The 9,805-nt window shown below is 39.2% G+C and overlaps 2 protein-coding genes across 5 annotated transcripts; one reads left to right on the top strand and one right to left on the bottom strand.

Moving 5' to 3' along the window:
* The first annotated feature begins 599 nt into the window (after positions 1-599).
* Positions 600-9,156, top strand: LOC111477959 (probable N-acetyltransferase HLS1). Of its 2 annotated transcripts, none has more exons than XM_023121980.1 (4): positions 600-608; positions 1,944-2,010; positions 2,099-3,011; positions 9,137-9,156. In XM_023121980.1, exon 3 carries the CDS (start codon positions 2,103-2,105, stop codon positions 2,961-2,963), a length of 861 nt encoding a protein of 286 aa, XP_022977748.1. In that variant the 5' UTR covers positions 600-608; positions 1,944-2,010; positions 2,099-2,102; the 3' UTR covers positions 2,964-3,011; positions 9,137-9,156. The 2 variants fall into 2 exon arrangements, with proteins under 2 accessions (XP_022977748.1, XP_022977747.1); XM_023121979.1 differs by lacking the exon at positions 600-608 and adding an exon at positions 1,229-1,654 and having other exon boundaries at positions 1,835-2,010.
* On the bottom strand, positions 4,281-9,388 carry LOC111477958 (BTB/POZ domain-containing protein NPY4-like). Of its 3 annotated transcripts, XM_023121977.1 has the most exons (6): positions 8,595-9,049; positions 8,308-8,499; positions 7,807-7,926; positions 6,998-7,067; positions 5,141-6,319; positions 4,281-5,056 (listed from the first exon to the last, which is right to left on the bottom strand). In XM_023121977.1, exons 3-6 carry the CDS (start codon positions 7,866-7,868, stop codon positions 4,499-4,501), a joined length of 1,869 nt encoding a protein of 622 aa, XP_022977745.1. In that variant the 5' UTR covers positions 7,869-7,926; positions 8,308-8,499; positions 8,595-9,049; the 3' UTR covers positions 4,281-4,498. The 3 variants fall into 3 exon arrangements, with proteins under 3 accessions (XP_022977745.1, XP_022977746.1, XP_022977744.1); XM_023121978.1 differs by lacking the exon at positions 8,595-9,049 and adding an exon at positions 9,062-9,388 and having other exon boundaries at positions 7,807-8,499; XM_023121976.1 differs by having other exon boundaries at positions 7,807-8,499.
* Positions 9,389-9,805: the final 417 nt, after the last annotated feature.

The following is a 9,805-nucleotide window of genomic DNA, read 5'->3' on the forward strand; positions in this document are numbered from 1 at the left end:
TAAATTAATTAATTAAGTTTAGTAGCTGAAATTTTGTTGGTACTCATGAATAAGCTTCCAAGAAAGGTAAGTGAAATGAAATGGATAGTTTAATTTGATTAATTTGTGATAATGTCGGTGGGTTGTTTGTTAATACCATTTAATTATCCAAATTTAGATTCTTTTAAGGTTTGAAAGGAATCAAAATATTTGGAAATTAATCAAATAAAAAAATGAAAAAAGAAAAGGAAAATATCTATGAAAGCCAAGACTTGGGGGAGAGTGTTCTCTCGTTGACTTTCTTACTCTCCTACTCTGAAAGTGGTTATTAGCACATAATTGTGATTAATAAAATATAATCCCATTATTTATTTTATAAAAAAGAAAATTAGGGGAAATTTTTGGAAGAGTTCAGGCACAGTGGCTCATGGCCCACCAAAGCAGTTCAAAAAAATGGAGTTTAATCAATTAATTATTCCAAGTTTAAGAGTAAATGATTGGATAATTAATTGGTAATATGAGTTCCCATTCGGTTAGCGGTGACGTAATCTCCAACCTTTTGAAAGTGGCTCTCTTGTTTGAGATAATTACGATATTGCCATGCCCTGCCAACTCATCATCACCTACCATAATCCTACAGCAATTAGAAAAAATAAAAATATATATATTTGAGAAGTAAATCGTCTCCAGAGGCTAAGGGTAGCTCTCAGATCATCTGTAGGACTGCGGTGGCAGTTTTTCTGAAAGGGAAGGGAAGAGAAGGGCAGGGGTAGGGGTCCTTAATGAAATCTAGCTACCCTTTTCGTGGCAAAATCTCAGCCGTCAGTAATGATGACAAGGGTCGCGATGATTGCGACCCTAGAGGATGTTCATGAACGTGATAGTGATGATCAAGGTGGAGCAGTTTTATTTTGTTTCGTAAAATGGTAAAAAAATTGTAAAAAAAAAAAACTGAAAAGGCAATGGAGAAAGAGCGTAATGATTATAGGAAGGTGATGATGAGATGAGATGATGGGGAGGCCTGGTTTCATAGAAATAAATGATTTAAAACCCAATGAAAAAGGGATTTAATTTAAATGCACGACACTGCGCAGCCATAGCCGCCATTTCCTCCTCCTCTTAAAAGCTTTTACTCTGTCTCTGCCTTTCTCTCTCTCCTCTGTGTCTGGGTTCCATTTCTAATATTATTAATGAATTTTTATTTTTATTTTTTGTTTGTTTGTTTGTTTGGCCAAACCCCAATTCAATATATTTTGGTTTGAAGTCGTTTCATTCTCTTCCAAATTCTAAAATTCCTCTGCTTTAATTTCTTATAGCCCACGTTATTTGGATATCCCCTTTCCGGGCCTCGAAAAGGCTGTGAGTCAGTGAGTGTGGGGAGTTCACCCTATAAAACCCCCTCCTCTGTTTCCTCTTCGAATCCACAGCTGCATGTGTTTTTCTCTTCCCTCTCTCTCTCTATTCCTCATCGCCTTTCGACTTCATCCTTGAAAAAATGATAAGAAACAGAGACTCCATAGTGATTAGAGAGTTCGATGCGAGTAAAGATAGTAAGGGCGTCGAAGATGTGGAGCGACGGTGCGCAGTCGGACCAAGCGGCAAGCTTTGTCTTTTCACCGACCTTTTAGGTGACCCAATTTGCAGGGTCCGCAACTCCCCTGCTTTCCTCATGCTGGTATGGTATTCTTTTTGTTTCTTTTCTATTCTGTTCCTTTGGTATTTGTATTCTGTCCTGTTTCTCTCTGTGGGTGTGTAGGTTACAACAAAATCATTAAATTCTAAAGTTATTGGTATTTGGTGTTGGTTATGGTTTTGTGTCTCACACTATTATGAGCATTTGTTGGCGTTTCAACAGGTGGCGGCAACGGGCGAAGAGAACGAGATAGTGGGGATGATTAGGGGGTGCATCAAAACCGTTACATGCGGTCAAAAACTCTCCCGCGCTCCTCCTAATCCCAAAACCCACCACCACCTCCCTGTTTTCACTAAACTCGCCTATATCCTTGGCCTTCGCGTCTCTCCTGCTCACCGGTCTGTATTTATATCTTTTTTTTTCTTGCTACATAATAATAATAATAATAATAATAATAATAATAATACGTGACATGTTTTATTTCAGACGGATGGGAATTGGGATGAAACTGGTGAAGAAAATGGAGGAATGGTTCAGAGAGAATGGCGCTGAGTATTCCTACATAGCCACCGAAAAGGACAACGTAGCGTCTGTTAATCTGTTCACTGAAAAATGCGACTACTCCAAATTCCGTACACCGGCCATCCTTGTCAATCCCGTCTTTGCTCGTCCACTCCCCGTCTCCCAAAGGGTCACTATCCTACCACTTTCACGCGCCGACGCTGAGATTCTCTATCGCCGCCGTTTCTCAACCACTGAGTTTTTCCCCCGCGACATTGACGCTATCCTCGACAACGTACTCACTCTTGGCACCTTCCTCGCCTTCCCACGTGGCACTTACACGCCTCAGACCTGGCCCGGGTCGGACCGGTTTTTGCTTGACCCCCCCGAGTCCTGGGCGGTTCTCAGCGTCTGGAACTGCAATGACGTGTTTAAGCTTCAAGTACGTGGAGCGTCACGCCTGAAGCGGAGTCTAGCCAGGACGACACGGGTATTGGATAAAGCATTTCCGTGGCTCAGGCTGCCGTCGGTGCCGGAGCTCTTTAGACCGTTCGGGTTGCATTTCTTGTACGGGCTGGGCGGAGAAGGGCCCGAGGCTGGGAGGATGGTGAAGGCGCTGTGTGGGTACGCACATAACCTGGCGAAGGAGAGAGGTTGTGGGGTGGTTGCGACGGAGGTCTCGGCCAGAGAGCGGCTCAGAGGCGCCATTCCCCACTGGAAAATGCTGTCCTGCGAGGAGGATCTTTGGTGCATCAAGCGCCTCGCCGAAGATTTCAGCGACGGCTCTGTGGGTGACTGGACCAAATCAGCACCTGGCTTGTCCATTTTCGTCGACCCCAGAGAATTCTAAATTCTAATCTTCTTCTAATCTCCTTCCATTTCCGCCACCGCCATTGCCGTTTTTTTTATCCCTTAAAGTAAAGTTGTACCTGGTTTTGTGTTTGTTTTTTAAGGATTAGAAAGGGCAGATTTTGTGCGAAAAAGCCAAATGGGGAAAGGGAAAGGAAAGTAACGGATCATAGATTATGGTCTTTTGTTGTAAAATAACCTTTTTTGCAATTTCCCCCCTTTCTTAAAAGCGTAGCTAATCAACCTTATTTGATATTAAATTAAAAACTAAGACTTCATTTTGTAATTTAAAGTCATGTATTTTAAAATTGTGTATTTTAAAATTATCTTTGTAAAAATGAATAATAAAAATTAAAAATAAATAAATTCAGATTATTGGATTTCGTTTATGAAAGAAAGCATAAAGTAGGAAATTAGAAATGTTTATCTTGTATAATAATATTAATTTGACTTGACTGAGATTATTAATATTATTATAATTGTTATTATTCTTTTACTGAAATTCCAACTTGGCTTCCAAATATAATGTCATGTAATATTATTATAATCACTAAAGTTCTCAAAAGTAGGAATCGTTGACTATTTAGTTTTACTTGGTAAATCTGACGTCATTTTCCCTTCGACAAAAAAGAAAAAAAAGAAAAAAAAAAGAAATATAATTTCCCGAAAATGCTCGAAAAAGTTCACAAAAATAATTAATTTAAGCTAAAGTTTTGGATTAGGTAAAATCCAATAATAATTTAAGCTAAAGTTTTTTGAGTGTCGCGTTTTTCTTGGTAATTATATAATTTGAGTGTGTCTCAAAATTAAACTACAAATTACTTATATATATAAATAGGGTTAAGTTTGAACGAAGGGGAGTTTTCATATTGTTGGGTCAAAGTTTATTTGGTATGTTTTAATATAATCAATTAAGGATAATATAGGCCTAAACTTAGACTCCAAATCCCATTTATTATTATTATTATTATTATTATTATTATTTATTTCTTTAGCTTTTGAATATGGGAATCTGTGAAATTTAGGCAGGGACATGGTAGGGGGACCTATATTTAAATTCAATTTTTTTTATAATTTTGATCAAAGGTGTAAAGTTTTAAAAAATAATTAATCGATTAAATATGTAATGAAACCATAACATAAGAAGAGGACCACAACACAAAATTCTGACAAGACAATCTCTGACATTCCTTACTACGTTTTTTTTTTTTTTTTTTTTTTTTTTTTTTTTTTTTTTTTTTTTTTTTTTTTTTTTTTTTTTTTTTTTTTTTTTTTTTTTTTTTTTTTTTTTTTTTTGTGATTTATGGTACAACAAAAATATTATAACTCAATGACCCATTAAAATAAAACGTACAGACCAATAATTCCTTCATGAATTCAGCTCAGCTGTAAGAACAGGTTTTACATGCACAATATACGACCGAACTCTCCTTTGTAACGGTGGGAATTTGTCAGCGGATTCTACTTCTTCTAACTGTCAAAACAGAGACACATTTTACAAACACTCACTCACTGCATTTGTAGAGCGTGTTTGAATTATGATATCGAATGCCTCTGGCTTCTTGACGGGGTCGACGATTTGGTTTCCTCTGCGTTTGAAGACCCCGGACTTTCTGATGTCTCTGAGCTACTGATCTCTCCGTTTCTGTCTTTGTTCGACCAAAGTTTTGAGAAGATCTTCTTTGATATCAGCATGCCCTTCATTTTATTCCCCGAAACCTTTTCGGCGTTGCTTTTAGTCACGTCGCCATTTCCTAGCTTTAGAGCAGCAAGTTCCCCTTTTAAAGCTCTGATTTCATCAATAGTTGGTATGGCATCCCAGTCGTCCTCTGCGTTCGTTGTAGTTGATCTTGAGCTTCCATGAGAACCCCCTCCTGGTAATAAGGCCCTAATAGAACTCGGTAGATCAGGCGTACTGTCGCCAGCTGATGCTGCCGAGGCTCGCATTTGTTCAAAGAAGAGAACCTGAACAACGACACGCAAGGGAAGTCGCTCGTTTTGCACGGCATGCAAACACGCATCAGGCGACAATTTTCTACAGTCCATCAATCGACAAATTTTCTTACGCTCGCTCTTGCTGATTCCAGGGTGTTCCTGCAGTGATGCAAGGTCAAATCTACGTTAAGGTTGTTCATACTATAATGCAGCTGCTTGAACTAAAACGGATTTAAAATATACCTTCAGGTACATATCAATGGCTCGGTATAGTCCATCGTGAGATGGTCTGGAGAAGCTCGATACTGATTCAGCAAGGTGTATAAATTTCGAGATGGGTAAGTTAGGATCACGAGCAACTTCAGCAAGATAGCCATCTACCAGCTTTGCAACCATCAACTTGGAAGCATCAGAAACAAACTTGGGACTTCTAATCTCATGATATTCATTTTCCATGTGAAGATCAGTGTGGACGTCCTGCACCTGCGTCACAAACTCCTCGACAAGGCTTTGTACCATGTCAACGTCGTAAATAGTTGTTTCACCGGCAGGAGCTCGAACTAAAAGATCAGCCACGGTGGCCTCATCAAGCTGCTGACCAATTCTTTTCATCAGTTCAATTCTTCCCATCTCTCCACAATCTAGCAGAATTACTGCTTTTAACAACTTAAGAAAGAAGTTACAGGAGACTTCCCCCTTCCCTGATGGAAGTAGCTGCACTATTGTGTCCACCAGTAGTCTATTTTTGGCAATATCACCACCCTGGACCATACCTTTAGAAAATCCAGGTAACCTCCTCGACGCATACGCTTTCAAAGCTTCACCAAGAACATCACCACTGATTCTACCCCTCGTCTTAATCGTCGATATTACACGTTTGTATAAGTCAACTTGAAGCTCACAGAGATCTTCAACCCACCAGTCCTTCGGAACAACTTTCTGCGTTCTCACACCATTCCAATGAGAATCGTCACCATTTTCAGATGGAAGCTTCTTCCGGTTATAAGTGTACGACCATTCAACCTTCGAAGTATCGATGCAACACTTGGTAGCTATGGAATCAAGGCAGTGACTGACCACCTTAAGTTCCTCAGACCATGGAAGAAGAGACTTAGTTGTCTGAAGAACGATTATTGAATCCTTCCAGCTTCTAAAAATACTCGAGTTGAGAAAGACCTCAATCTTGTAGATGAGATTCCCTTTCTCAATGGTTTCATACATCTCGAGATACTCGGCTGCACATCTAGCAGCGATGACATTGTATGCATTGAGTGTGACAATCATACCATAACAGAACTTTGCACAAATTTCAAAAGCAGCCGCTCCCCCAGGTATATCCAGGATATGGATTTCATCACTATTCTCCTCCTTCGACAGAGCGACTAATTTTTGCAACCGAGCGCTTTTCGACAGAAGCGGAAACTACAATAACGAGAATGCTTAATGGTATTAGTACAACATCTAAAAACAGGACCTAAATGCTTTCTGTTCTGAGAATGTAACTTTTAAAAAGAAATAATAGGATTGAGAGATCAGTTCCCAAATACTACAAGCAATGAATCTTTTAAAAAGAAGTAATTCGTACCTGTACCGTACATCAAATAACTATATTTATACCGCTTCGAATCATAAATTTACATTATGTTTGTCCTGTTAAGAACTGTGAATAATATTCAGTCTTTTATTTTTAATCTTTGTTCAACTTTTGCTGCTAAAGAATAACAATCTTTCACATAAAACTGCAAAAGTTAATCTGCTAAACCTATCCATAGCGCTTCTAAGATAGGAATAATGACAACTGGTTTTACATATTATGTGAGATCCAACATCAGTCGGGGAATGAAGCATTCTTTATAAGCGTGTAAAAACATCTCTCTAATATACGCGTTTAAAAACCTTGAGGGGAAGCTCAAAGACTATGTTACATGTTAATAACGAGGTTATGATGTCAATCAAAGAATAATTCTAAACCTACTAATTTCAATAATATCAAGTTTGATTAATGAACAATAAATGCAGTGGATAGTGTGGATCTTGACTCTATCATACTCTTTAATGGCTTGTCACTGCCTCTGAAATAAATATGAACCAGATCCATACCTTATGCAGATAAAACTTCACGTCTCCGACATTGACAGCAATGTCAGTGGCCAACTCGGTCGCTACATACCTGAAAGAAACAAGGATGATTCGAATCTCATTGAAACAAATTTGGAAATCCTGGATCAAAAAAATTCCAAGGAATGTAAAAACCCAGCAGTCAAAAAAATCCAACATTTGGTAAAAGATTTGGAAGTTCCCCAATTTGATAGTGTCAGTTCATATCATTCATTAGTCAGCCTTGAGAGCTTACACAAGTTGAATACCAGGAATTGGGTTCAATTTTGGCTTATGGAAACTCTATTTTGGCCAGATGCGTATCGCTGTCATCCTCACGGTTTTAAAACGCGTCTACTAGGGAGAGATTTTCACACCCTTATAAGGAATGCTTCGTTCACCTCTCCAACCTATGTGGGATCTCACAATCCACCCTCTTGGGGGCCCAGCATCCTCACTGGCACTACAGTCTGGTGTCTGGCTTTGTTAACATTTTTACACAAGCCCACTGCTAGCAAATATTATCCGCTTTGACCCGTTACGTATCGCCGTCAACCTCACAGTTTTAGAACCGGTCTACTAGAAGAGAAGTTTCCACACCTTATACCTTATAAAAATAAGTAATGGGAATTAGCAAACACAAAAGAATGAATAAATCAACACCATAAGTTCCTGTGGTGTCTAGTTCATGAAAGTGGCAGTTGCATTCATTTGATGAACATATAAACTTATGATAGCATCAGCAGCATAAGGAGGAGGGAATGGAGAACAAAAAGCACATCGAAGGCAACTAAAAAGGAAATATGTCTCACCTAATTTTGTCCCCATCAGTCTGGAATGCATCGGGCTTGGATCCAAGTTTCATAAACTTCATGTTTTTGGTGAAGAAAACGGATCTGAGTATCTGTTTTCTTCCTCTTCTTCAAGATTGTCTATGTCAATCCAAAAAAATACCCAGAAAGAATATATCCAAAGAAGTAGAAGACAAGCCACAGAAGTGGAAGGACACACCAAAAATTGACCCGATCTCTTATTGTGAAAAGGGAGTGGGCAAATCTGGGGGGGGGAGGGTTTCCCTAGTGTGACCGAATCTTTAGAACAAACAAAGGGAGAAGCAGAAAGGGTTTTGATACTTTAATGAAATATACACAGCCTGAAACTGAAAAAGTAGTAAACAAAAGATTGCTTCCTCAGTGAGTAACACTCCCCAAGGACCCCGGGGATAGAGGGTCGAATGGGTATGACATTACTAAGAAAACACCGTTAAAACGTATATAACTCGCAAAGCTGGAGACACCCCCACTTGCTAATACCTGACACCACCGTCCTTTCCTTTATTTCTTTATCCTTCCCTTCTAGATTTCGTTTTCCCTGTTGGGTTCTTTCTTATTTTACTTCACTTTCCAATGGGTCAAATACCTAAAATCCTTTCCAGTCCGTAGAGCCGCACAACTCAAAAGTCCCAGCCCACTGTCTTGGATTTGAAAGCTCAACAACACCTGAAACTGCAAATACAAATATCCGTTGTAAGTTCGCACACCCAAGTTGTTTGGATTGAGAAGAAGAAATGAAGAGAATCACATGGATCCTTTGGTTAAACCTTTTGAAACACGTCGAATCAAGATATTTCAGAGGTGCAACGAATGCAAGACATAAAAATAAGGAACAGTTACTAAAGAAGTGAGAGGGGAAGAAGGTGGGTGGATTTGGAGAAATTCCGGAAAAGAAAACAAAAGGGGGAAATGGGTAAGGGAGAAAGAAGGAATCAAGCAGAAGAAAGCAAACAGTAAGAAGATAAAAGTTAAAAAAAGAAGAAGAGAGGGATGAGAGGAGGTGTTTGGGGTTTCCTTTTTCGCTTTGGCAAACACGAAGAATCAAATATCGATGGGCACAACAATCAGAAACAATGTTCACAGAAGCGAGCACTCCAACCCTCAAACAACCCCACACAGACACAAAAGAAAGAAGGAAAGCAGCAAAAAGTAAAGTAAAGGAGCACCCATCAAAGATATGAGCTGTGCCCCATCTTTGACAGCCACCACAGCCACACAAACACAAAAGGCCAACCTCAGAATGTTCCCTTTTCTTTCTCTCTCTATATATCAAGTCTCAGGGGAACCCCTCCTTCTCCCTCTGAATCAGCACCACCGCCCCCACCACCGAGAAATCTTTGGGCGATGGAAATGGGGTTTTTGAGAAGAGAAGAGAAGCGAAGAGACGCATGAGGCCCCCACTCTTAGCTTTTGAACAATAAAAATAGCACGCTAATCTGACACCCATAACTTTGCTGCCCCCTTGGGCGACTACAACCAGCTGAGTCGCCCCTATCAGTTTCGTCTTGGTGCATGTCTTTGTGCGAATATGTTCACCCAAAGTAAACAACACCCCACTGTTATACCAGAAAACGACCCCCTTCTTCTCCCCTTTCATCATATCTCCCTCCTTTTTCTTCCTCTGTTTTTATTATTTTGTCGCACAGAGAAGAAAAAGGAAAAGTAGATTCTTTTGTTCCTTCCTCTTTTTCTTTCCCTAAAAAAAAAAAAACCCCATTCATTATTACTTTCTCTAATCACAAATTTACTCACTAAATTCAATTAATTATTTACATCAACCTTTAAATAAGTAATTTTTATTAAACATTAAGGATATTAAAGTAATTTCGAGAACGCATGGGGGAGAGGAAGAGGGTGGGAATTAGAAATAAGAAAAGATTGGGGGAGGGAATGATGAAAATATAAAATAATATTTATGAACCTCAAATGCAGATTCAATGAATGATACCCCCATTGCTTCCCATCATTACCTTCAAGA

Source organism: Cucurbita maxima, unplaced genomic scaffold (assembly GCF_002738345.1).
Source record: "Cucurbita maxima cultivar Rimu unplaced genomic scaffold, Cmax_1.0 Cma_Scf00004, whole genome shotgun sequence".
Lineage (NCBI taxonomy): Eukaryota > Viridiplantae > Streptophyta > Magnoliopsida > Cucurbitales > Cucurbitaceae > Cucurbita > Cucurbita maxima.

Coding starts and splice junctions, on each gene's coding strand:
- LOC111477959 (XM_023121979.1), top strand. CDS start 1,475: ATGATAAGAAACAGAGACTCCATAGTGATTAGAGAGTTCGATGCGAGT. Junction 1,655..1,834: donor CCCCTGCTTTCCTCATGCTG/GTATGGTATTCT, acceptor GCGTTTCAACAG/GTGGCGGCAACGGGCGAAGA. Junction 2,011..2,098: donor CGCGTCTCTCCTGCTCACCG/GTCTGTATTTAT, acceptor GTTTTATTTCAG/ACGGATGGGAATTGGGATGA.
- LOC111477958 (XM_023121978.1), bottom strand. CDS start 7,868: ATGAAGTTTATGAAACTTGGATCCAAGCCCGATGCATTCCAGACTGAT. Junction 7,068..7,806: donor ACTGATGGGGACAAAATTAG/GTGAGACATATT, acceptor TGTTTCTTTCAG/GTATGTAGCGACCGAGTTGG. Junction 5,057..5,140: donor CCATTGATATGTACCTGAAG/GTATATTTTAAA, acceptor GCATCACTGCAG/GAACACCCTGGAATCAGCAA.